At 43.7% G+C, this 27,877-nt stretch overlaps 1 protein-coding gene across 1 annotated transcript in view; it reads left to right on the top strand.

The window, feature by feature from the left end:
* The window catches only part of ELAPOR2 (endosome-lysosome associated apoptosis and autophagy regulator family member 2), a 126,776-nt gene that overhangs the window by 37,898 nt on the left and 61,001 nt on the right, over positions 1–27,877 (top strand). The window contains exon 2 of the mRNA XM_067564007.1: positions 17,747–17,867. Coding sequence (XP_067420108.1) covers positions 17,747–17,867 — 121 coding nt within the window. The remainder of the gene's footprint in view (positions 1–17,746; positions 17,868–27,877) is intronic.

The raw sequence follows: 27,877 nt of genomic DNA, 5'->3' as shown, positions 1-27,877 counted from the left end.
AACCAGTCGTCCTTCAGCATATATGTAAGTGCTTTGATGACTAAGAATGGAGAATTTAATTAGGACCTAGAGGTGATTTTCTCTGCATGCTGGTTCAGCGCTCTACACAAAAAGCACAATACATTTTAGAGGCTGAGATCTGTGTTCCCTTGGCAGGATCTCTAGCTATTGGCAATCCATTGTCAGGTAGCTTTGAAGTGTGGGTCTGGGTAATTGGAGTCTGACAAGCTGGCATTCCTATTTGTAAATATGTGCATCTTTCACAAAGTGCCACAGAGACAGACAGGCCAGGCAGGATGAGCGTTTCAGAGCACAATGAGGGGAGGCTGCAGCATTTAAGAGGAAGCGAAAGCAAGGTTAGCACAGGCTTTAGAAAGAAGCTTGACTGCCCAAAAAACGGGACAGATGACTTTTTTTTCCTGGTTATATTTATTATTTAATATTAATATTCTACCTCGTTCACCCCAGGGCTGCATCATTTAAATTAAGTAAATACAGTTCCCTAACTGCATTTGGGGGTGTAGACCCCTGGAGTTGAACCTCAGCCATGGAAAGTCTGCTGGGTTACATATTTGTGTTAGCAGTAGAAGTTGGCCCTAGCCTTCCTTCCCTAGAGTGGCGTGTGCTGCTCAAAAAGTGGGGAGCATCAGATCGTCGCCAAGGCAACCTGGAGATGTAGTGACTCACCCTGTCCTTGCTGCAGCCTTTGCTAATGAGGCTCCTGTGGGGTCTCCAGTGGAACTTAAAGCCAGCAGGCACCCTAGGGGAGAGTGGCCGTGAAACCATAATCTACTGTCCCTTGGGTAAAGGAGCTCATGCCCAGGTCCATAGCTGGAGTGCTGCGCGGAGGCCCCGGTGATGTTTGTTCTATGGGGGTAGGGCGTTCACCACCCCAGATGGGACTCCGTTGAGGGGGATGTTCCCCTTTCTTTCTCCTCTGTTGATGATGATAGTTTTTAAGGATAGGGAAAGTCATCTCCAAGCTGCAGTGCCCTTTGCTTCTATGGCCTGGGTGACCTTCAAAAGGGATCTTTTGGCCAGCAGGACCCCCATTTTGTCAGATGCCTTTAAAATTCTCCTCATGTTAGGGCATTGTGGGAGCGCTGTCAGGCCCAGAATTCCTTGAGATTAGTACCACACATGTGATGGGGTGTACTGAGCCCTTGCAGGCCCCTTGCTGGAGGCCTCGTGGTCACAAGAGGTGAGTGGCCCCTTCACAGCTTGATACCTGAAGTGGGGTCTTTTCAGACCAACCATTGAAAACAAGGGGAGAATGGAGGAGGTGATCTGCCTGCTAGTGGCAGGGCAGCAGCGGCAGCTAATTGCTATGCAGCGCAGTGGACCCAGGCCCTGCTGATGCAACTGATAGAAATCAGCAGAAGGCCCAGTTTGCAGCACAACGGAGGTGGCAAGAGGTCTACTCCAAACAGCTGGAGTGGATACAGAAATGACTGGGCTGTGTCACACCTAGTAATGCAGTTAGTGATGGGACTGGGGGCCAGTTGGCTCCGGGCCTCTCAAAGCTCGGACCAGAAGATGATGCTGAGGGCTCCCTCTGGACCTTTGAGTGGGTGGCAAAGGCAGCAGTCTGGGAGGAGTCAAAGTGGACGACCTGCGTAGAACCTTTCCTGGTGGGTGGGGCACAGGCAGCTTATGGGACTGAAGGGGGATATGATTGCTGTCTATAAATACATCAGAGGGATAAATACCAGGGAGGCAGAGGAGTTACAGAAGTTAAGCCCCAATGTGGATACAAGAACAAATGGCTATAAACTGGCCATCAACATATTTAGGCTTGAAATTAGATCAAGGTTTCTAACTATCAGAGCAGTGAAGTTCTGGAATAGCCTTCCAAGGGGAGCAGTGGGGGCAAAAAAACTAGCTGGCTTCAAAACTGAGCTTGATAAGTTTATGGAGGGGATGGCATAATGGGACTGCTTACAAGGGCATGTAGCCGATCTGTGACTGCTAGCAGCAAATACTTCCGATGGCCGGTGATAGGACGGAAGATGGGGAGGGCTCTGAGTTACTACTGAGAATTCTTTCCAGGTGTCTGGCTGGTGGATCTTGCCCACATGATCAGGGTCCAACTGATCCCTAAATTTGGGGTTGCGAAAGAGTTCTCCCCCAGTCAGATTGGCTGAGGCCCTGAGGATTTTCCACCTTCCTTTGGAGCATGGGACACAGCTTACTTGCAGGTTTAAATGTAAGTGTAAATGGCAGATTCTCTGTAACTTGGTCTCTAAATCAAGATTTGAAGACTGCAGTAACTCAGCCAGAGGTTATGGGTCTATGACAAGCGTAGGTGGGTGAGGTTCTGTGTCCTGCAGTGTGCAGGAGGTCAGGCTAGATGGTCATGATGGTCCCTTCTGACCGTAGAACCTTTCTGGGCCTGCAGCAGGCTTTGTTCCCTTTCAGCTAGGTATCATTGTGCACCTTTCAACTGTCCTGTCTTTTTTTAAAAAGACACAAGGCCAGATCCTCAGCTGGTGTAAATCAATGTAGCTCTGTTGATGCTCCTGGAGCTTCTTCAAATTTCACTAGATGAAGAGGAGCCGGACCTATAAATTAAATGCAAACAAAAGGTATGTAGATTTTGTGTGTGTGTGTGTGTATGCATGCGTGCGCATACACACATTAATAGCTGGAGATAAGTGTATTTATATCAGCTGTACCTGGGTACCCTACATAAATGAAAAGAGTAAATTACATAGCAACTGAACATAATAGATGCTCCTGCATGTTAAGTGATGGGACAATTTGTTATTAAAAAGGCCCATCAATGCAGCTCCGCATCTTACAAATTGATGTAGTGTAAAACACAGGACAAAGATGATCAACAGCAGGTTACAGTGCCCTTTATTAGAGTGAATTAACTGATCATGTATAGCAGATATTTTTTCTCACAGAAGCTGTATGTAGCAAACGTTTCTCTCTCCCACTGTTGTCACTGGGAATATAGCACACCAGCAGAGTTCTGAAATCTGAGAAAGCTGTCTCACGCTTGAGGAATCTGTTTAACTTGCTGCAAAACACTTCTGTGGTGTGGCTTATGATATTGGTGATGGACAGAGGATAAGACATCTCACATGAGGGTCATGCTTTCATATATAATTCAGGTCAGTAGTTACAGTCCAATGGATGTTTTGGTGGCATGCGTAATTGGATTTGGGGTTCCCAGTTCAGCTTCCAGGTGGCTGATCTCCCATTATAAGGCCAGCATGTCAGCTGGCATTAACTAGCACCATTGTTCATTCTCAGGCAGAAGAGGCGAAGGAGTGGATGGATGTAGAGAGTCAACGATCAATCCATAGAGGTAGCTTCCTTTTCCCTGTCCATATGAGGACTGGTGGAGCAGTGTGGGGAGCTTTTGTGGTGCTGCTGGCTACCGTATGTCCAGTTTGTGGCTAGACAGAGCTTGTTCTCTAGGGTGGTTGAGCCAATATTCTTAACCAGCGGTAAAACCACACTTGACACTTAAAAGGAAAGAGGAAAACTTTCAATAGAGACTTAAACTTATTCCCACAGAGATCTTTTCTGATGCAGACCTCTAAACCTATTGGCACCACGGCTGTTTTAAAATTCCACATAAAGAAAACAGATGTTCTAACGCTTTCATTGATTCACTGCTATACTAGCAATGTCTGAAACATTGTAGAGTTATATTTAATGTGTGTCCCTTTCTATTTACTCATAAGGGCAAGCAATGTGATATTTGGTTGAGCAGGGGATTAGAAGTCCAGACTCTTGGGTTCTATCCCTGATTGTTCTCATAATTTAACTTTAGGTAAGTCATAGTCCATAAAGGGACTGTAGAGAGACCAGCATGGGGCTTCAGGTTTCTTCTCTCAGCTGTTTCCACCTGATATTTGCTCAAGACACAAGCGAAAATTGCCTTTTTTACATAGTCACTCTACTTTTGCATGTCAGGCTTTAGCAATCCCGTGCCATATTTTTTCCACATGTAAAAAGGAGATAGTGTGTACATGGTGGAGTTTTGAGGCTTTAATTGAAGTTTACACAAGGCTAGATTGAGTCTTTGCTCCCAGTTCTGTGAAAGAAAAATAATACTTCGCTCTTTTCTTCCATAGGACTCAAAGCACTTTACTACTAGAACTAGTTGGAAAAACAGTTCTGTTGAAATCAAAACATTTTGCAAAATCAACACAATTTTTTAAAAAATGTAATTTAGGAGGAAAAGAGGTGAAACCCGCCTGCCCCTCTCCCAACAATATCAAAACTTCCTGAAACATCAATTTTTTTTCCTTTCAAAATGACCATTCCTTTTGAATTTAAGACTTTTTACTCTATTACATTATACATTTTTTAAAAAGTTGTGTGTTTCCTGGCAATTCCTTAGTATAAAGCAGGATCATGATGAAGCAGAATCAATGTCTCACCAAAGACACAGTCGAATTGCTAGTTAATTATTTAACTCCCTAATTTTATTTTTATAGCCTGACTGGCATAAACAGTGTCCTTTAGCTACAGATTTGAGTGAGATTTCCTTGCTAGAGACTAGAATATTCATTTGGGAATTCTGTTGCAGTACTTCACCAGCTCTGGCAAAGATAGTGTCTTAGTCTCCCTTTTCAGTTAGGCCAAGAATCTGTGAGGCTGAACAAAGCTGAAAACATCAGTATTCCTGTAAACCCAAATGTGTGGGTGCATCTCTCTTCCTGTTCCTGGAACTAGGGGTGACTTCCTTTCTTGGTCTTGGAATGTGATCCCTAACCATGGTTGTGAGCAGAAAAAGAAGGCCAGACACATGGCACAAACAGGCAGTGAGAAAACTAGGATCTGTGATAGTTCTTCAACCCCACACAGCTATTTTCATATTGTGCTCAGAGGGACCACAGCAGGGGCCTGTAGCTCAGTGATTCCAGCTGGTGGGGCTCTGTGAAATGACTCTTCCTCTTCTTTCCTTTTCCCACTCTCTTAATTTCTCCCTCTACCCCCCCAATTAAAAATCACCTCCCCCCCGCTGCACACACTCCATGTAACTAACAAATCTGTGCCAGTTCTTCACCATACTCATGCTGCAACCCCATTTCCTGCCTTTCATTCGTTTGTGTCTTCAAATTGCAAGCCCTCAGTTCAAGGTTTGTCCCTTGTCTATGTTGGCACCACGCCCAGTGCAATGGGGCCCCAACCCGATTATGGCCTTTGGGCACCCCCATAATATACATACATTTGTACTACTATGAATACTAATAAGGGGAAAATCCCATGCTTACCTGAGTGGATCCTAGCACTCACTTAGGGACCAATCAAGGAAGGTGTTGAGAGATGCTGAAGATTTCAGAAGTGCTCAGCACCTTGCAGGATCAGGCCCTAAGGGAGAGCAGGACCCTTATGAAGAAATAACCGCTGCCTTTAGGCAGACAAAATCAGGTAGTAGTGGGAATTCCTGTATCATTCAGCATTCCTGTGCTGCTGCCAAGGATTGAACTACTGCTGAAAATGCACTCACGGTCTCTCATCACAGCCTCTCTCTCTCATACTCACATACACACAGCTTGAGTCTTCTCTCATCTTTGCAGCTGTACATTGGGAATAACTCCATTAAAGTCTTTGGAACTGCAGTGTTATAAAACTGGTGTAGGAGATCCCAGACTCAGGCTTCAAACCAAATCTACTGATTGGGAACTCATTGGATCCTTATAGGGAAAGCCCTATATAATATAATAGTTATAATAAATATAGTAATACAATGTAGAGAGGTTCTTAGATATAACTCTAAAAACACACTCACAGTTTTAAATAGAAAAGATAAGCTTTTGACAGGATTTTGAACCATCCTACAGAATTCTATAATGGATATAATTCTCTATTAAATGTAATAGGATGGATTTAAAAAACCTATAGAAAGTGTATCTTTTTCTATAGGAGTCTTACTATGGGCAACACCCACTCTTTGTTGTGGAATATACATGATGTTGTGAGAACATGTACTGCTCTGCTGGGGCCCATTCCGTCTTCCATAATAGTCAGTGGTCTCTTTCCATTGACTTGGATCAATTGGATCGGGCCCCAGATGATAGGGCCACTGCATTACTGACCATTATTTGTCTTCCCAGGTTTAATAACAACACTTTCAAAGGCGGCTAGTGCCATATGTGGCTTGTCTGTAATGTTTTGTTTAAAAGAAAAAACTAGCTGAAGGGCCCACTGTCTAACCTGAACTTTTTATACTGAAAATGGCCCCTCAGGGAAAAATAAAAACCCCAGTACGAAGTAGTGGGCTGCTGCTGAAGAGGATTTGGTGAAGGCTGATGGTGTCACTGTGACAAACAGCAGCATCTCCGCCAGAGCAACCTGGGTCTGATTATTTGGGATTTGGTCCCACATCCATTGAGTCAATGGAAAAATTCCACTGATTTAAATAAGTTTTGAAATCGATGAAACATAAATCAGGACATTGTGTAGAGCATACACACAATGCTTCATACCTGGCTCTGTGATGTCAGGTTACGTGGGGGTGACATTTCCTAACAAATAATGTCCAAGGGGAAGCAAAGGCTGTTTCTGATGTGGACATGGCCAGCATTCACTGCCAGGAATACACCCTGTGCCCAGTGATTAGGAATTCACTGGGTAACATTACGTTCCTTTCGTGATCTGCTGGGTGAGTGATCTACGCACATTGTTATCATTTTCTCCAAGTCAATATATATTTAAGGATTATTTTATATTATTTTTATTAGGATAACACTTAGGAACCCTAATCAAGATGCAGAGCCCTGTCGTGCTAGGCATTGTACACACTTATAACAAAGAAGACAGTCCCTCTCCCAGAGAGTTCAGCATTTAAACGATTGTCAGGATGTAACATGTGGACAAAACAGGCAAACGGGCTGTGAGTGGGTTGGGAGGATGAGGTAATGGTAAAAAGTACAGAATTAAACAGGAATCACAGCTTGTCATTTGCCTAACCAGTGGCAGATGGCAATGATCTGTAGGCATCACAGCAGAGGTAGATTTTTAAAGATAGATGGAGAGGTAGCATTACGAAGGCTGGTTCAGTGGTTAGGGCAATAGGTTAATAGGACTTGTTTTCTATTCCCTACTCCACTACATACTTTCTTTGTGACCTTGGGCAAGTTACTGAGCCTCTCTGTGCCTTAGGTTCTGATCTGTAAAATGGGGATAATAGAAAACCTTACAGGAGTATTGTGAGGATAAACATGTTACAAGATTATGAGATGCTCAGATATTATAGTGATGGGGGCTTTATAAGTACCCAAGAGAAAAGCTTCCCAGATGGTTTGATAGTCTGTATAGCAACAAAGCCTATGGGCTGGAGCCACTTCTTAAAGTTCAGGCAGTTTTTTGACTTAGTTTGTATGAGAACTGGCTAATTCTAGAGCTCTCACTATTTTAGCTGAGTCAAAATATTCCTTCCAATGTTTTCCTACGAACCAGTTGTTTCTAAACACTGATAAAGATGGTTTATCTTTGTCCTATTGCCTACATCTAGAGCATCTCAAGGCCCCTTAAGTGACCCTTCCACTCTGCAAGGAAATCCTAGTGCCCATTAGCCTGTTTGGACTAAACATTTATTGGAATGTCAGGGGGTGTGAATAACGGAAATAAATCACAGATGCAGCCTGGCCCACTTGCAGAAAGAGAAAGTGGCTAAGGAGGGGAAAGATTATGGCTGCATGAGTGATAGCTGGATCTGTGACTCAGTCATTCTGACCTGTAAATGATAATGTATTTTACTGAATATAAGTCCTGAGTCAGCAGAATGCTTATGCATAGTCTCATCTTCAAGTCAGAGGTATGTAAGCATGTGCTTCATGTTAAAAACACGCTAAAGTGCTGTGCTGAAGAGGCTCTCGGTACTGCAGAATGGTGATGGATGTGGCAGTACTGTAGGCGCGGGTCAACATTTTCAACCTGATGCCTAAGAATAGGCTCTGTGTAAAAAGTGGGACTGATTTTTCAGAAGCTCTGGGTATGCACAGCTGCCTTTGGCATTGCCTGGAATGCTGCAGCTGCGTTCATTGCTGGGCTCCTTATTGCCTAAAACCTTAAACACACTGGAGCCAGTTCAGAGAAGTGCAGCAGAAGGGAAGGGAGAGACTGACTTAGGGGGGAGAGAGAGAAAAAAACAAGGATCCAGCTCAGCCTTAAAGCGAGTAGAACTTACTCATATAAGGAATCCCACTGACTTCAATGGGTGTATTTGTGTGCCCGAGAACTACTCCACGTGAGAAACAGCTCCAAGATCAGGTCCTAAATCTGTCCGTCTTGGCTGAGCAGTGGCTAAGGCTGGACATGCTGCTTGTTCACAAACCATGGAGAGTGTAAGCACAAAAAGGGAAAAGGAAATATTTACTGTACAAGAGATTATAATTCAGAATAATGGGATGAAATTAAGGAACAAAGAACATAGGCTAAAGACTGGATCCCGAGAGGAACTGAGCACCTGCATCTCCCCTTCGAGGCCCTGAATAGCAGGAAAAGCCTATAAGACCTACAAGGGCTCATTCACACGGAGAGTTAGTCCACAGCAAGCCAGTGTGTGAATCTGCAGCGCACCTGGCTGCTGCACGCTGACTGGCAGCATGGGCCCCGTGGCCATGCACTAAAAGTTCTGTAGTGTGAAATGGGAGTACGTCAAAGCACTCTACAGAACTTCTAGTGCATGATAGCTGGGTCACATGGCCAGTTAGTGTGTGCCAGGCTCGTGCGCTGTAGATTCACACCTGGTTTGCCGTGCACTAACTCTCCATGTAGGCAAGCCCCCAGTAACAGGTGAAATAGTCTCCTACTGGGAAGTGTTGGAGGCCTCATCCCTGGACACATTAAAACTAGATTGCACAGAGCATTACCCAGTACCTTGTGGGAAACAATCCTGACCCGGCAGGCAAATGGTGGACTGGGGTGACTCCACGAATCTTTGATTGCTCTGATTTCTATGATCTTTTGGGATAGCACATCCTTGTGCACCAAGGAAGTGAAAGTGTTTTCTCCCTTTCAGTGTGATTAGCCTGGAGGGACCACTAGAGTGTTTGACTAGGTCGAAGTCTCTACTAATCCCTTCTGACTTTGTTCTTTCCTCAAAGAGGCTTGTTAAATGCACAGCTAATCCCTATTTCATGTGTAAATATAGCTCCTGGGTCTCTAAAGATTAGGGATGCCCCTTTTGGCAAATGGTATCTTTTAATAGCATTGGGAGCACTTAATTGGGTTAAGCTCAGCAAAAAAGTATTTCTGGAACAGGTAACAAATGCATGCACCCTGCAAGGGAAGGAAGAAAAAACATTCTTGGGGTGGATTGTGTTACAATAATAGTGTGGCAGGTAAGATGGCATCTTACTCTGGCTCCTGGCCATATGTGGTCAGAAGGTAACATGAGCAGAGCAGCTTGCTGAAAAGAGAGCGTATAGAGGCCCTTTTCACTACAAATCCTTATAGGTTTGGTAACATTCATGGCTTCTGGATTTGATTCACCCTGTCTGTCTACATCAAGGATTCTCAACTTGAGGATCATGACCCCCCAGTGGGTCATGAGCTGGTGTTAAGGGATTGCACCTTCCAGCTCTCCTCGTATTGTTAAATGGGAGCAGGATCCTGGCTAGATCCCAGATCGATGGAAAGTGATTCCTGGTTGGTCTCACTACAGAAAAGTTTGTGAACAGCTGATCTAGATATTTACCTGGCTCCCTTCACTAGTAGGGAAAGCGGTATCCCAAGGAGAATCCACCCATGAGGCAGGGCAGGGAACATTCAACATATTGATACATGATCTGGAAAAAGGGGTAAACAGTGAGATGGCAAAGTTTGCAGATGATACAAAATTATTCAAGATAGTTAAGTCTAAAGCAGATTGTGAAGAGTTACAAAGGGATCTCTTAAAACTGGGTGACCGGGCAACAAAATGGTAGATGAAATTCAGTGTTGACAAATGTGATGTAATGCACATTGGAAAACATCATCCCTACTATACATACAAAATAAAGTCTAAATTAGCTGTTACTACTCAAGAAAAAGATCTTGGAGTCACTGTGGATAGTTCTCTGAAAACATCAGCTCAGTGTGCACCGGCAGTCAAAAAAGCTAAGAGAATTTTAGGAACTATTAGGAAAGGGAAAGATAATGAAATAGAAATATAATAATGCCACTATATAAATCCATGGTACGCCTCTGCCTTAAATACTGTGTGCAGTTCGGGTCTCTCCATCTCAAAAAAGGTGTATTGGAATTGGAAAAAGTACAGAGAAGGGCAACACAAATGATAGGAGTATGGAACAGTTTCCATATGAGAGATTAAAAAGACTGGGACAAAAGAGGTGAGTACGGGGGGATATGATAAAGGTCTGTAAAATCATGAATGATGTGGAGAAAGAGAATAAGGAAGTGTTATTTACCCCTTCACATAACACAAGAACCAGGGGTCACCCAATGAAATTAATAGGCAGAAGATTTAAAACAAACATAAGGAAGCACTTCTTCACACAACGCACAGTCAACCTGTGGAACTTATTGCCAGAGGATGTTGTGAAGGCCAAATGTTCTGGATTCAGAACAGAATTAGATAAATTAATCAAAGACAGGTCCATCAATGGCTATTAGCCAAGATAACCAGAGGTGCAACCCCATGCTCCGGGTGTCCCTAAATCTGTCTGCCAGAAGCTGGCACTGGATTTCAGGGGATGGCTCACTCAGTAAATTGCCCTGTTCTGTTCATTCCCTCTAAGGCATCTGTCACCAGCCACTGTCAGAATACATGATGCTGGGCTAGTTGGACCATTGGTCTGACCCAGTATGGCCATTCTTATGATCTCACCCCTGCCCTCCCTGGGGGTTCCATCAAGCCAGCCGTTGGTAGACACACCTCCACACGGGGCCATCTGACAGGCTGTACAGGGGGTGCAGCCTCTGAATCTGCTGGCCATGACCCCCTCCCTGGACAAAGCACTTGCTGGGTGGCAACATCTAACTGTGGGCCTCTTAATGCATTAGGAATCACGGCTGCATTGGGCCACAGCGAGTAGCTGTGACAGGGTAGTCTGCCTCTTAAAGCCAGTGCTGTCTATTGGTCAGTCTGCTCCATCACATGGTGTGGCCCTTTAAGAGATTGGGGTGGTCTGATGCACCGAGCCTTAGGAGATATGGGGAGAGGGGAAAGAGGTCCCATGAAGAAGCAGCATTTAGAGGGAATCTTGTTACTGTATCCATAGGGGCCTAGTACCTGGAGAATTGCAGAGGGGATGGGGTAAGGCTCCCCTCCCACCGAGCCAATAAGGAATGAGCTGGGATAGGAGCCAGCATTTATCCTTCACAGCAGGGCAGCTGCCTGTAGATGCTGCCGGGAGTAAGAAGGCTCCTGCAGGGACCTGAGTTAGCAGGGTGCGGGAGAAGACAGCAGTGGGATTGCTGTAGGGGAAGGTCTGCCTACTGAACTCTGCCAGCCTGAGGCTAGAAGAACTGACAGGGAAAAGGGCCAGCTGCAGGAGAAGCTGCCTGAGGTTCTACCTCTGGCCTAAAGTGCAACTCCCGCCCCAAAGAGGAGAGCTAGGAGGCTCCTGTCTTGAGAAGAGGGACAGAGGGATTGTCTAAAGTGATACCCAGCTCTTGGAGAAGGGGTGGGACCTCCTGAACGGGAGGGAACTGACCCGGACTCTTATATGGGCATGGAGCAGGTGTGAATTCAAGCAGCTAAATAAATGAGTTACCGTCTCCAGAATGAGTGAATAAACCAGACCTGCAACGAGGGGTTGAACTAATCTGATCCGGTTAATTATCTGGAAAGGCCCAATGGGCACTGAGTGCAATGTGCCTGCAGGGCCTCCAGGGGGCATGCTGGAGAGACACGCCCTATAAGGCTATCCTTCATGCTGACATTCCTCCACCTGGATATGCAACAGTAGATACTGGAGCTGAGTCTTAGTGCACTGAGCCTTCTGTTTTAATCTTTGCTCTTCCTCTCACCCAAGTAAGTCTGAGAGCATCATGCTGGTAAAGCGCTGTACAAATTCTGCCACAAGGCTCTGGTTTTCTGCTGCTCTGAGATACTCCTACACATGTCCACAGGGCAGTGTGTTATTCCCCATTAGTGCTATGCATTAGCACCACCGACATCATAGATGCGCATAGATGCCAGTACATAATGTCCATCAAAGAAGACATATGATTGTCAGAGAGATTCTTATAACATCCTTAAATATGTTGCCTTATAATATACAGATATAACTTAACTAGATCTCAGTTGAGAACAAGGTAAAATTCAGTGTAGAGTGAAATAAATGAACAGTGTGACATGAATAAACCTATTTTTGGCTGCACTTTCCCAGTTGCTATTAATCTTTCATTTGAAATTTAATGTTGCAGACCTGATACATTGGTGCTTTTCCAAGAAACCAACTACAATCTGTCTTCCATTTAGAATTTTTTTTTTAAACCCTACAGTGGGTTTTCAGTCAATATTGCGAGTAATTTTCATAATGAAACCCAATCTTAATACCTGAAATTCAAGCCAAATGTGCCACCTTTGTGCAATAAAAAGATGGGCTGGAAATGACAGCTGAACTGGAGGACGGACCAGTTCAGATCCTGGATTTAAATCCCAGAAAAGTAACAAAAGTATCAGACTATGGAGTAAAATTTGGCATATGGCCAAATATGACTATAAATGTGTGTATAGTAACGTGAAAAGGCTTTAAAAGCAAACATAGGTGAATTTGAGATGCTGTAATATCCAGTTATAAACTGTACAGGAAGGGCAGATTAGGTTGGAGTTGTGGGGGCTATGCCTAAAAAATTCCATAGACTCTATGAGCCTAAAAGATTCCATAGACCCAAACTGTTGAATTGCTCTTTAAACCTCTTGAGCCTGCACTGCCCCTAGCTAGGGCTATAGGCTCCTTCTCTTGGTGCAGATTCTTTGTCTAGGACCCTCTCCTGGGAGCTGGGACGCCACAGCCTAGCTCCTGGCCCTGAAACTCAGAATCCCCCATAGATTAAGCACATCCTGTCCCAGAACTGTAGGCATGTGGATACTCTGGGTTTACAGTTTGCCTGGGTTTACAGGGGCACGTGATAGGGAAAGGCAGCAGACAGGTAGACTTGGCACAGGATTCTAAACCACCATTGCTCTTTACTTAATAGCATGAGAAGTATATACATCTAGACAAAATAATAAACTCATCTCTGTGCATTTCCCTGACTCAGTTTCCTCATCACTCTGGCTAGTTCTTTGGGGCTGGGCAGGATCCTTCCCCAAGGATCCTTCTGCTGCCTAGAATCCTTCCCCCACAGTGTATGGTTTCTTTTCAGGGTCATGGAGCATCTTTAGATCAGCTAGCTTTCTCTGACCTTGGCTGATTCTGCAGTTAAAATTGAGAACCCTTACCATGAAAGCATGTCCGTCTCTTCCTCTCTCCTGCCCAAATCTTCCTTTGTGTCTGTGCGTTCCTTGAGTTTACATGTCCCCCCACCAACACCTGGCTCCTTTGTTCTGCTGCTGGTGATTTCCCACACTCAACTTCCCTAGCTGCTGCAAAGAAACTTAGTTAAACTGGTGTCCCCACTCAGACAGGCTACTTAGCATACCTGTTGTTCAGTCGGAGCAGTCATTAAGATTAGTGATTCTCCATTGGCCCTGGTTTGGTAGGTAGGTGCTATAGCTTCTGCCAGCACATGGGGATTTCACATCCACATGGAGGCGTTCTATTCATGATACAACAGTTTCACAATAAAAACTTCGTAACATCAACCAGAACCCACAGGTTGTACATATAGGTGGAGGAAATAACCTTATGTCCAAAAGATTTCATACAATCTAGCAAAATAGCAGTTTGGATGGAGAGAATCATACAGTAGAATGTGTATGGATACAAATCCAGTCATAAAAATACAGCTATACTCTAATAGCCTTCTTATCAGGATATCTTTAGGAGTGCACAGTTCTGAGGGAGATCAAAGATGCAAAACCCTCCTTAAAACTCTCATTTGCCATGAAGCCAACAAAAACCTTTGTTTCAGGTGACACACAGATTGGGGGAGTGGTAAATAATGACGAGGACAGGTTTCTGATTCAGAGCAATGGGGAAGGCTTGCTAAACTGGGTGCAAAAGCAAACAATTATGTTTGAGTATGGCTAAATGTAAAAATATATATCTGGGAACAAAGAATGTAGGCCATACTTACGTGATGGGAGATTCTATCCTGGGAAGCAGTGACTCTGAAAAACGTATGTGGGTCATGGTGGATAATCAGCTGAACATGAGCTCCCAGTGTGTTGATTTGGCTAAAAGAGCTAATGCAGTACTGGCATGCATAAACAGGGGAATCTCCGGTACAAGTAGAGAGATTATTTTACTGCTATATTTGGCACTGGTGTGACCACTGCTGGAATACTGTGTCCCGTTCTGGTGCCCACAGTTCAAGAAGATTTGGTGAAATATTGGAGAGCGTTCAGAGAAGAGCCAAGAGACTGATTAAAGGATTAGAAAACCTGCCTTATAGTGGTAGACCGAAGGAGTTCAGTCTATTTAGTTTAACCAAGAGAAGCTTAATGGGGGACTTAATTATAGTCTGTAAGTATCTACATGGGGAGCGAATAATTAATAATGGGCTCTTCAATCTAGCAGCAAAAGGTATAACATGATCCAATGGCTGGAAGTTAAAGTTAGACAAATTCAGAAGGGAAATCAGATTTACGTTTTTAAAGGTGAGAGTAATTAATCATTGGTGGATTCTCCATCACTGCCTATTTTGAAATCAAGTTTGGATGTTTTTCTAAAAGATCTGCTCTGGGAATTATTTTGGGGAAGCTCTATGGCCTGTGTTACACAGGAGGTCAAACTAGATGATCACAATGGTCCCTTCTGGCCTTGGAATCTATGAGGTTAGCGATGGTTAGGCTGCTTCTGTGCAGAGACCACACCTGTCATGCTGACCAATATTGTCTAATTGTTTCTTTATATTCCTGTGTCTGTCTGTCTGTATCCATTTGTTGTCTCTTGGCTCATATTAGATTGTAAGCTCTTTGGGGCAGGATCTGTCCTATTGTTCTGTTTGTACAGCAACGAGTGCAATGGGGTGCTAGTACAAGACTGGGGCGCCTGTGTGTTATGATTATACCAATAATAAATAATAATAATTGATTCCATTAAAACAGTCATAATTACCTACATATGTCACATCAAGACAAAGTTTTAAAAAGATATTTCTCAAGACCTTAATCGATTGCTTCTTGGAAAAGCTAGTTCTAGAGCACAAAAGAGGAGAGATATAGGAGACTACAGGGCTGCATAGATGTTCCAGAGGGCAGAATTTTACTTGCAGATTTTTTATTACAGGTGATTAATGCATGAGCCAGAAAGAACTCAGATTAATTTTCGAATACAAGGATGAATTTGCAGGGTTTGAAAAAAACAGCCTTTCACTTGAAAACTGATACATTCTGTAATAGATGCTATAGAGGGAGGATGCTTTAGGAAACTAGTTAAGTTTTATATTCCTACAAGTGACCTTTGTAAGTCCTCCACCAGTTTGGCTCTCCACATATGGGGTGAAGAGAGGGAGGGTCTATGAGAGAAATGCATTGGCTCCACCTGTCCAAGAAAGCTTTTCTGAAACATTTGCAGAAAAGTTAATGCAGCCAGTTAATAAGGCATCTGCCCCAGATCCCCTTCTACAGGGGTCTCTGCAAGAGGGGTGGGGTCTGGCCGATTGATCTCAGGCAGCCAGTGACTCTTCTCCTGCCTTCAGAATGAGCAGTGAAAAAAATCACCTTTCTATGATTCTATGATTTTTAATTCTTTTTCTCTACTAGAGAAGTTACTTTTTTGCCACTACCTAAAGGCAGGCTGACATTCAGACAATGTGACTGAATGATACCAGGAGAAATGTTCCAAGACCAACATGTACTGGTTGGCACCCAACCTGCTCTGTATAGTTTTGCTGATGTGAAGCAAAAAATGATATCTGACTATGTGAGACACAATTATAGGGTTGAAATGTCCTCTTCCATAGCTTATTCCAGTCTCAGGTTTTTAATTCAGACTGTAAATGAATTTTCCATGTCTGATATAAGCCATGAAATGGTATCAGTCCATTACCTTTAAGTTATTTATATATTCTAGTTACTCTATAGGAAGATTTCAATAAGGAGGTGATTAGGGACTGGCCTATTTTCTTGATGATTATATAATAATACGAGAAGAGGAGAAATGGAAATTGAATATATTCATAGTCTTGAGATGGCAATAAACCTGTCTCTTGCAGCTCAGGAGATAATAGTGTCTTATTCTCCATTATTATATCATTTAGAAGACAAATATTTTCCTGAATCCATAGTTTCTAATGTGTTGTTGGTGCTTTGTTTGAAACCTTGAATTAAGTCAGAGAGATATTCATTCTAAAGCAACCAGTGATTGTTACTTTCAGCTTTGCGTAAAATACTAAAAGCTTTAATAATGTTAAATATAATTGGATTATTGTCCAAAGATTTCAGGAGACTCCCTGTAACAGTAGCAGAGATATTAAACCTCAGTGCTGCTTGTTTTTCTGTAAGTAACCAAGAAGGACATTTGTAACTCTTTTCTTTGTGAAACAATTGTATATATGGGGGCTGATCTAATCTGCACCTGTGCCAACACAGTTCTGCCCTGAGAACCTGTCAGCCACAACTAGCCACTCGATCCCTTTCCTCTTCTCCTGCACCAAGTGGAAAGTCAAAGCAGTGGAGAATCATGGAAAGCCATGGTACGGGATTACCCATAATGACCTGCCAGTGTGCCTAGAGGAATCATCTTCAGGGCAGCATGGACGAGTGTGGGCTGCAGATGGGTGATGTGGGCTGGAATTCATGGGAGCTAAGTACCATTCCTCCAGCATGCACCTTTCCTATGCCATCATTATTAATCTGATTCACTGTCATTGATCATACCCTACAAGATGTGAATTAAAATGAAATAACCATTAAAAATAAACCTATCACTTAAATGGGCCTATAAGATGTACCCACACCAAAACGGAGTGACCCTGTGATCTGTTTCACCCTGATCTTTCCTGATCCTATTGTTTTACTCATTGGGCCAGGTTTTCAAAGAGCTCGGGAGTCAGATTTTCAAGTGCTCAGTACCCACAACTGAGGGCCTGATTTTCAAAAGAGTTCAGCTCCCATTAAGGGCCAGATTTCCAAAGGTACTCTGTAGCCAACAGTTCCCATTTTGATACTGATGGCCAGATTGCAAAAAAAACTCAGCAATGAATGGCATTTATTTGGGTGCCTAGGCAAGAACTGAGCGCTTTTGGAAATCTAGCCCTTAGGGTCATGCCCTCAGTGTGTAAAGGGAAGATTTTCAAAAATACCTAAGGTATTTAGGAGCATGAGTCACATTGACTTTCACTGGGGCTTGTGCTCTTACATCCTTTGTGAGCTTTGAAAATCTCCTTCTAAATTCTTTGGGACAAAGAAATGTGGGATTTTCAAAAGTATGTAAGCGACTTGGGAGCACAATTTCAATGGGACTTGTGCTTCTAAATCTCTGATGTGCTTTTGAAAATCCCATCCAGTACCTTTCTGTTTGCTCTGAATAAAGCCTGGCACATTTGTGCATGCAACATGCAATAATAAATTATAACCATGTGATGGAAACGATGCATGATATGATATGTTTTTGATTATAACAGGGATTGCTGAATATTGGATAGTTGATTAACGATCCTAGTTAAGTAGAGGAGTAACTGTTACGATGAAACTGAGACTCTTTGTAATTATTTGCAGACAGATTACCACTTTGAATACACAGAATGCGATAGCAGTGGATCCAGGTGGAGGGTGGCTGTCCCGAATCCGTCGGCGGAGTGCTCTGGATTACCTGACCCCATGAAAGGAAAAGAATGCAGTATGTTTGCACTTTTCATTTTACAGATCTTTATTAGTAATGCATATTATTTCCCTGGTTTAATGTTACTGCACTGGCATAAACCATTGGCCCTGGTTAATTATCAATTAGAGAGGCAATGTGGGCTATTGGATAGTGTACTGGACTGGGATTCAGGAGACAGGCGCTGTTCCTAGCTCTGCCACTGACCTCCTATGTGACTTTGAATAAGTCACTTCCCTTCTCACTGCTTTTGTTTTCCTTCCCACCCTTGTTTTATAGAATCATAGAAGATTAGGGTTGGAAGGGACCTCAGGAGGTCATCTAGTTCTCAAAGCAGGACCAACCCCAACTAAACCATTCCAGCCAGGGCTTTGTCAAGCTGGACCTTAAAAAGTCTTGTTTATTTAGACTGTAGGGCAAGGACTGTCTTTGACTATGTGTAACCCACAGGTGAGTGTGTGGTACATGTTCCCCTCTGCACTGATCTAGGGATGATATGAATTTGTAAGTATACCACCTAAGCAAGCACACCTCTGTAGCGCATGCTTCTGTACAGGCTCCTGTTTAATACATTTAGGATTTCTCCCCAGGATTATCTCCCTCCTGGGTCATTGTTGCTAGGATCACCCTGCAACTCAACTAGTTTGGGAACTAACTGGTTATGCCACTTATTTTCCCCTTTTTTCCTCTACTGAGTACTTCGGTCAGTCTCAGCTTTTCAGAATCTTAGGATGCAGCTCGTGTTCAGTGAGAACAGCTGGTATTATCTAATTTTTGTGTTCATTTGGTTTTCTTTGTACTAGGTTTCCTGATTTAACTTTGGTAAATTACTTACTGAATTTTGATGGTTCAAGATTTCCTAGATTTGGCATCTCTCAGACTCGCATCCTTTAAGGATAAGGATAGTTATGCTCTGGAATAGGTTTCCAAGGGAGGTTGTGGAATCTGTGTCATTGGAAGCTTTTAAGAACAGGTTAGACAAGTGCTTGTCAGGGAAGGTCTAGGTTTTTTTGTTCCTGCCTGAGCTCTGGAGGCTGGACTTGATGACTGTTTGAGGTCCCTTCCAGCCCTACATTTCTATGAGTCTGTAAGTACAATTTTAATGCATCTAGAAAAATAATCAACGGCTTTCAGATAGGTATGACCCTTCTTGTCAAACAGGTCTACAACTATTCTTTCCCAAGGCCTGTCCAAAAAATACTGTGAGTAGGAGAAACTCGTTATGCTGTGTCTTTCTGGTCATTCTACAAAGTTAGTGTAACCTACCTAGAGAGGAGGTAAGCCGGTTTACCAATTCTGTGCTACAGAACTACTCTATCTGACTTAAAGTATTGCACTGACCTGGAATTCATATCGTTGTGTTAAACGACAGTTGGATTTTCTATAAGAACCTTCTAAATACTACAAGTGGAAATGATAATAGCGTTCACACCCAGAACCAGTTACATGTGCGCGTGTGTATGCGTGCATGCACACACACACATAATTAACAGTTTCAAATGTCTTTTTACTGGATATCTCTCCAAAGATAAACTGTTACCTCACAGCAGTTACAACGCAGCCTAGCATTTATTGACCCCTGCTTTGACTCTTGGCATGACTCTGACTCTGACTACAGCTTGACCCTTGGCGTGGATTCTGCCTCTGTCTCCGGCTGTGACCTTTGGTGTAATTCCTGATCACAACCCTGATGCTTTTCTGGGCTTTGACCATTAGGTCAGACTGCCTACGTACAGGCCCTGATGGTTTGCTCAGACTGCTCTCTTCTGGGACTTGTTGCTGAACACCTGAACTGAGTATAAGTGTTGTTGGGCCTTCCGCCTTACTGACGCCCCAGGGGCTTGTGAGTCTGAAGGAACAGACTGCTGTTCTCCAAGCTAAGAACCGAAGGCTGAGGGATCAAGTTCGGCCTCTGCAAACAGAAAATTGCTTCCTGCAGGAGCAAGTTGCAGCTCTTCGAGCAGCTTCAGGTACCCGCTTGTCTCCCTTTATGATACCAGCTTGGATGACCAGCCCCAGAGTTCTGTTAGCAAAGAGATATGATGGCACCTGCAGCATGTTTCATTCTGCACATGCCCAAGATTCAGCCCTCCGACTCAAGAAAGCTCGGCCCTGGTTGAGCCCAGGCAGATAGATGTGCTGTGATCCCATCTGTCCCTGTGAGAGTGAGAGCAATGATGATGGGAAAACCTGTTTCTACTGTGCGGGAGCAGGACATACGGTATCCATGTGCCCTGACAAAATCCCCATCTGCCAGATGACAGGAAAATTTTAAGACCAGGCTCAATTGGGGTCCCGAGCCTGGGCACCACCATCAAAAGGCCCCAAGGTTTTGTTCAGCTAGAAAGCCCTCATTCCTCCCCACTTCTACATATTCCCCTACTGTGACGGATCCTGCAGGATAAGCAGACCTTTTGTGTGCAATGAGCCTTGATTGACTCAGGAGTTAGGGGATAACTTCGTGGATTTTTCCATAGCCTGGTTCCTTGGTCTCCCAGTACAACCGAAAACCACACTGGATTGATGAGTGAATGGGTCCCTGCTGACATCAGGCCTAGTTACTCAAGAGACTTTACCTTTGGAAGTAGTGATTGGGGAACACCAGGAAGTCCTATAGTTTGGTTTTATTTGCTCCTCCCATTTTACTTGGAATTTTGGGACACCCTGGCTAATCTGGCATTATCCCTATCTTCTGTGATCCCAACACAATGTCTCTTTCCCATCGAGGTTCTACAGGAATAACGGCCTCCTGGTTCAAGAACCTGGAATCCTAGAACCCACTTTGGGGTACCCTGCTCCAAGAACCCATGGTGGCCACTCTACTACATCTATAAACTCCAATCTCGATGGTGAACCATGCCTCCCATGATTGTCCCATAGACCTTCAACCTGGAGCCAAAATTCCACTTGGATGTATATATTATATGTCTGAACAGGAATTAGCAGTCTTAAGAGAGTACATTCAGGAAAACCTAGGCAAAGGCTTTATCCACCACTCTATCTTCCATGCAGGCCCCTTGGTACTCTTTGTTAAAAAGAAAGACTCTGAGACTTTGTGTGAACTACAGGACACTTAACCAAATAACCGTACACAATTGGTACCCAGTAGGGTTAATTCCAGGCCTTTTGGATTGAGTATGATCACCCTGGATGTTCACCAAATTGGATCTTAGAAGATCATATAACCTAGTCCATATTAAGGTGGAGGATAAGTGGAAGACAGCCTTTAGGACTAGATATGGGCAATCTGAATATTTAGTAATGTACTTCAGCCTTAGTAATACTCCTACTACCTTTCAGCACCTAATTAACAACATTCTTCGACATATCCTTGACCAGTATGTGGTCATGTATTTGGATGATCTCCTAATCTACACCAGTGACCAAGCAAGCCATGACCACCATGTCTGCGAGGTTCTCACAAGATTATGCCATCAAGGATTATAAGAAAAGCTGGAGAAGTGCCCATTTGATCAGTTGTCCATCAAATTTTGGGGATTCATCCTATTAGCAGGAGAGCTATGGATGCAGTTCAGCACTGGACAGAGCCCGTTGTATTTGAGACAGCCAGAAATTCATGGGGTTTGCCAACTTCTATAGAAGATCTATCTCCAGCTTTTCAAAAATCACATCTCCCATAACCTCCATCCTTTGTAAATCTGCAAAGTTTAATCCCCCGCCCCCCTGATGTCTGCCACATTTTTGAATATCTAAAGGTAGCCTTCACCTCAGCTGCAGTCCAGGCCCAACCTGACACTGATCAATCTTTTATCTTTGAAACCTCTGATGTAGCTGTTTAGGACAGTGCTGTCCTAAAGAATGGAGGTCCCAACAGGAGATGCATCCATGTGCTTTTTTTCCCCCTCAGAAACTTACTTGAGCCAAACACAATTATGAAATAGCCAACAAGGAATTACTCAGAATCAAGGAAGGGCTCGAGACATGGCAACACTACCTCGAAGGGGCTAAACACCCAATACTAGTCTTAGTGGACCACAAAAACCTGAAATAGATACGGCTGCCATGATGCTAATCAGCTGCAGTTATATTGGGCCTTGTTCTTTTTCAAGGGTCAGCTTCATGATCATGTACCGCCCAGGCCACTGGAATGGTAAGGCAGGTGCACTTTCATGGAAGGGAGAATACTATCTGGAACTCGTGAACCCCAGAGAACCACCACCCAGCATACTAAAACCACAGAATTTATTTTGTGAATCTGTCTCAGCGGTCTTCCTTGCCTTGCTTTAAGTAGCCCTTGTGACCCGTCCGTGCCTAGGGTAGCCACCTGAAAATGCCAAGGACAGGGCAGGCTGTAAAGGGAGAGCAGATTCTCCCAGCACCATTGGGTGACACTGAAGTCAGACTTCCCAACCAGCCACAAACAGTGCTTCTGATTCCCCACACTGGTTATCAAGAAGCCAAAATAAAAATATACACAGCCCCCTTTACTGCATTTCAGTCTCTGGCTCCCAATCAGCCACTAGGTCCAGTAAAGAGATCAGTTATTTAAAACTCTATGCTCTTTACCAAAAAGGTTTCTCCTGACCCCAAAGGGTCAGCCACAGTACCAGATCAATATAAGTTTAGATATTACCCAAAATACCACGCTGCCAGCCAATCCTTCAGTAACCGAAACTAAAGGTTTATTATACAAAGAAAGAAACAAAGTATAAGAGAAGTGTTAAAGGATTAAAGCAATCACATACATACAAATAACTGGAAAGTCCATATATATATCAGATTTCTGGTAGAATTGTGGAGTTTGCAGGCTTGTATAGTCCCTCTGGTGTACATCCAGTACCTGGATGGGTCTCAGTCCTTTGTTTCACAGCTTCAGGTCAGTTGTAGAAGAGTTGATCCAGAGGTAGACTGAAGGCTGAAGACTGGTGACTGAAGAGAGAAGACAAAATGGATGTTGTGCAGCTGCCTTTTATGTCCTTTGGCCTTTACCGTGCTGCTTGTGGAAATTTACAGGAATAAGATGGAGTACAGAGTCACATGAGTAAGTCCTGGTGACTCATCAGGTATATTCCTGGCTTCTCCCCCAGGCCCATTGTACCTGTGAATTTCTTTAATGGGCCATTAAGCAGGCTAGTGCTGCAGTCATCTTGTCTGGGGTGTCGCCCAGACACAGCACAATTTGAAATACAGATATATCAACCATATCCATAACTTCCATTACACATATTACACATGAACGTAAACATTATCATCTTACTTAGCACATTATAGCCTTTCTAACAGTACCTGACATGGCATATCTTATATGAATTATGATTTTGACATACTGATGTTAAATAATATAATAAACCCCCCTCCCAAATCCAGTCAGCATGACACCCCCAATGCGAGATTGGTGTAGAAGGGAGTAATAAGAGCTCCTGAATGCACCTCAAGGGCACCCCTAATCCAGCCAGCGTCACAGCCGTCTCTCACAATCCTTGTGTAAAGCTCATAGCATCATCCAAGGAGTGCCTCCATGGCACTGCTCTATGCCATTACTCCTGGGCCAACAGTCTTTTCTGTCAATGATTGCCTATATGTTCCTGAGGGTCTCCTGTGATTCGAGGTGCTGTGCATGTACCCTTTGGACAATCCAAGACTTGGGTGTGTAGTAGCCTGCTCATTCAGGTGGCTGCAGATGTGGGATGATGTCCGATTCTATGACAGGTCCTGTGACACCTGCACTCGGACTAAGACCTCCCAAAGCAGGCCTTTTGGCTTCTTGGTACTGTCCAAACCCAGTTCCCGACCCTGGTCATGTATAATCCTTGATTTCATAGTTGAGCTATCAGAATCAGAAGGACACAAAGCTATACTAATCGCAGTTAATCAACGCACCAAAATGGCCCATTTCATTCCATGCGTATGCCTCCCGACTGTAGAGACTATTGCATGATTCCTAATTATGCATGTGTTTTTGCCTCCATAGTCTCCCTGATCATCCTACCACAGATTGGGGCTCTCAGTTTATATCCAGGTATTGGAAGGGAGTGTTTCACGTTCTTTATGTCCTTGCTCATACATCCACCTCCCATCATCCCCAGATGGACAGCCAGTTGGAACAGGTCTACCAGATATTTGAGCAGTATCTCCATTCCATTTCCTGAACCACTGCCAAAATAACTGGGTAATGTTACTCCCAATAGATGATGTCGCTATTAATAACGTAGAAGATGCTTCCACCCAACTCAGTCCTTTCTATTCCAATTATGGTTTTCATCAACTGTTCCATCCCTCAGTGCCCTCATCCATGGCAGTTCCTTTTGTCTCAAATCTGGTACAGACTAGTTGTAAGACCAGACTAACCTAAAGGAGCACCTAAAGGTCGCCAAAATAGCCGACGAGCGTCACACTGACAGATACTGCCAAGAGGCTCCACCTCTGAAGGGTGGTCAAAAAGTTTGGCGGTCCATTAAATGGCTTACAGACTGGCTGAATTATGTACAAATTAGACCTCCAATACACAGGTCTTACACTATTCTTTGCCAGATCAATCTAATGGTTGAATTGCACCTCCCTTGATCCTGGAAGATCCATGTGGTGTTTCAATTATCTCTCCTGAAGCAGTCTCTTAATGTCTTTCCCAGTGGGTGTCCATCACCCCTGCCCCTGGTTCAAATTTAGGACCACGAGGAGTACATAGCTCAGAACATTCTGGATTCCCAAATATGCAGAGGAGCACTGTATTATTTGATTGACTGGGAAGCTTATGGGCCTGAAGAATGTTCTTGGGAGTCAGTCCATCATGTTCGTGCCCCTGCAAAAATATGGGCCTTTCACAAGGATCGCCCTGACAAACCTGGTCCCAAGGGAGCGGCAGGCACCACAGGTCTCAAACACAGGCCTAGGGGGATTGTGAGGCAGGAGCCTTACTTTTTGTGCCACCACATTGCAAGGCCAGATAGGGAAACTGCAGATGATACCCTGCAAACAGAGGCTACACCTGCTGCCTCAGCGGGATCAGCTGACTAGCAGCCTACTGCTGATTGGTCACCTCCTAATATAAAGCTTCCTGTTCCTGTCACATCACTTGTCTGAGAAATTAGTGGCTAGGTCTGCTGCTGACCAGACCCTTAAGTCCAAGTTCCTATCTTCTTGCCTTGTTCCTGTTACCTCATCTTGCTCCATGTTCCTGCTCCCTCAGACTGACCCCAGTTATTGACTGTGGCCTTGACCCGTGGTGTGATTTTGGCTCTTGTTTGACCCTTGACATGTCTTCTAACTCTGTCTCTGGCTGTGACCCTTGATGTGACTCTTGACCACGGCCCTGACTCTTCGCTGAGATTTGACTGTTATGCCAGACTGCCGATGAACGGTCACTTACATTCACTGCTAAGAATCATCCCCAGGCACTTGACAGCCGGCCTTCCCCCTACAGCTTTAAAGCTACATTATGTCTGTCCTCCCAGGGACTAGTCATCTGTGTAAGGACTTGCAGGCAAAGACCCTTAATTAGTAAAAAGCCGTTAGTTTTTCTGCATATTGTTTGAATCACTCCATTACTCCTTTTTGATAAGGAGCGTGCTCTGCTTATTTCTGGCTCCTGCTTTTTAAATTTTCATATCATTTCATTATATCTAGATCTCATTCTGAATCTGATAGCATGGCAGGAACTTTAAGAAGAATGATTAGCAATCCGGGCAGCATGATTTATTGTTTTTTTTTTTAATGTAAAATATTTATATCTCTGTCAGAAACTGAAGCAGTTTGCCTTTCGCGCTGTCCTTTTGCCTGTACCTCCAGTACAGCTGCAAGCTTGAATTGCTGCTAGAGACGCTTCGTTTTGTCTATGCAGTGAATTATGAGGGCCCTCAGTGTGCACAGAGGTGGGAGCTGGATTTGTCCCTATGGGCCTGCTCCCATTGACCTTAATGGGAGTGTTGCACCTTATTTCAGTGGGGACAGAATTGGGCCTTTTGCCAACTGTACCGTCATGTCATAAGTTTTTATAATATGAATTAGCCCCTGAATATAGAACATCTATCCATCCATCTTATGTGGCTCACGTCAGCATAGTCATGTGAATGCTTAAACTAGACTTTGAACTCATTACTCCCACTGGTGAGCTGTTAGTGATGTGAGTGGTTCCACTGACATACTTGTGTGAATAGCTGCTCACCAGTGAAGGAGAAAAGGGTTTGACATTAAACCTTTCATTCTATAGAGCAAATGAGCACCTTATTCTGCTACCCCAAGTTGCGGTGGGCAGTTTTTTATTGCAGGAGTAGTTCCATTGAGTTTATCGGAACTGAGTGCAGCTTTAGGTATTGTTCAACCTGTGTAAGTGTGGCAAAGTGTGACCCTGTCAAAAGCAGTGGATTTCACTTTATTTAGGAAGGCAAAGTTTAGTAAACTCACCGGTCACAGTTAGCATCCAAAGGCCACTTACAATGAGCTGGGTTTTTTCGTTTTTAAAAAATATGTGGAGCACAAACAATGTTAATTGTTTAACTGACTTTACTTAGACAATAGTAAAAAAATGTATTGTAGACCTAATGACAAGGAAGAATTGGATCAAATGTAGTCCACTGACGTTGTTGACACGCTTGGTGGGCTAAATTCTCTGCTCACTTAAGCCCAGAAAGGCTAGAATAACTCCACTGAATTCAATGGTATGATTCAGTTCTGAGGTCCCCATTCAGCAAGTTATCTGAGCATGTGCCTACCTCCATTGACTTCGAAGGGTCTTCACCCCCTCTTTAAAATTAGGCACATGCTTAAGAACCTTGTTGAATCGGGGCCTGAGAGCAGAATTTGGCCTGATTTGTTGTGCCTTTGCTCTATTTGCAGAATTTATTCTGACTTGTGCACTCTTCTCGTAGGCAACCACCAGAGGAGATATAGATTGCCCTGCCAATTACAGTGCATCATCATAGACAACAACGGAGAGAAATGACCTTTTAAGGTCTGGGGTATTTTATAACTCATGAAGGCAGATAACTGACTGGGAGAACTTTGATTTTAACTGACTGCTTTTGGGTGTGGAAACTTGATTAACAGAGTCATGGATTCCAACGCCAGAAGGGACCACTGGGATCATCTAGTGGGATCTCCTGTTTAGCACAGTCCAGAGAACTTCCCCAACATAATTCCTAGAGGAGATCTTTTAGAAAAACATCCAATCTTGTTGTCTAAAATGTCAGTGATTGAGAATCCATCATGATCCTTGGTAAATTGTTCCACTGGTTAGTTACTCATTGTTCAAAATGTATGCCTTATTTCCAGTCTGAATTTGTCTAGCTCCAGCTTCCAGCCATTAGATTGTGTTATACCTTTCTCTGCTAGACTAATGAGCCCATTATTAAATATTTGTTCCCCATGTAGATACTTACCGACTGTAATCAAGTCACCCCTCTTAACCTTTGCTTTCTGCAAAATAGATTGAGCTCCTTGTGTCTATCACTATAAAACATGTTTTTTGTGCATTTAATCATTCTCTTGTTTTTTCTCTGAAATCTCTCCAATTTATCAACATCCGTCTTGATTTGTGGGCACCACCAGAACTGGACACAGTATTCCAGTAGTGGTCACACCAGTGCCAAATAGAGGTAAAATAACCTCTCTGCTCCTGTTCTAGATTCTCCTGTTTATGCACCCCAGAATTGCATTATCTCTTTTGGCCACAGAGTGACACCAGGAGCTCATGTTCAGCTGATTATCCACCACAACCCCCTTATCTTTTTCAGAGTCACTGCTTCCCAGGTTAGAGTCCCCCATCCTGTAAGCATGGCCTACATTCTTTGTTCCTAGATGTATACACTTATATTTAGCTGTATTAAAACACACATATTTTGTTCGAACCCAATTTACCAAGTGATCCAGATCACTCTGAATCAGTGACCTGTACTCTGCATTATTTACCACTCTCCCAATTGCTGTATCATCTGCAAACTTTATCAGTGATGATTTTGTTTTCTTCTAAGTGATTGATAAAAATGTTAAATCACGTAGGGACAATAATCAATCCCTTTGGGACACCACTGGGAATGTACCCTCTCAGTGATGGTGCTCCAGGTACAATTACA

This window comes from Emydura macquarii, unplaced genomic scaffold (genome assembly GCF_026122565.2).
Source record: "Emydura macquarii macquarii isolate MOO-44397 ecotype Brisbane River unplaced genomic scaffold, CSIRO-AGI_Emac_v2 contig_2636, whole genome shotgun sequence".
Taxonomy (NCBI): domain Eukaryota; kingdom Metazoa; phylum Chordata; order Testudines; family Chelidae; genus Emydura; species Emydura macquarii.
This window is presented reverse-complemented; position numbering and strand designations above follow the sequence as displayed.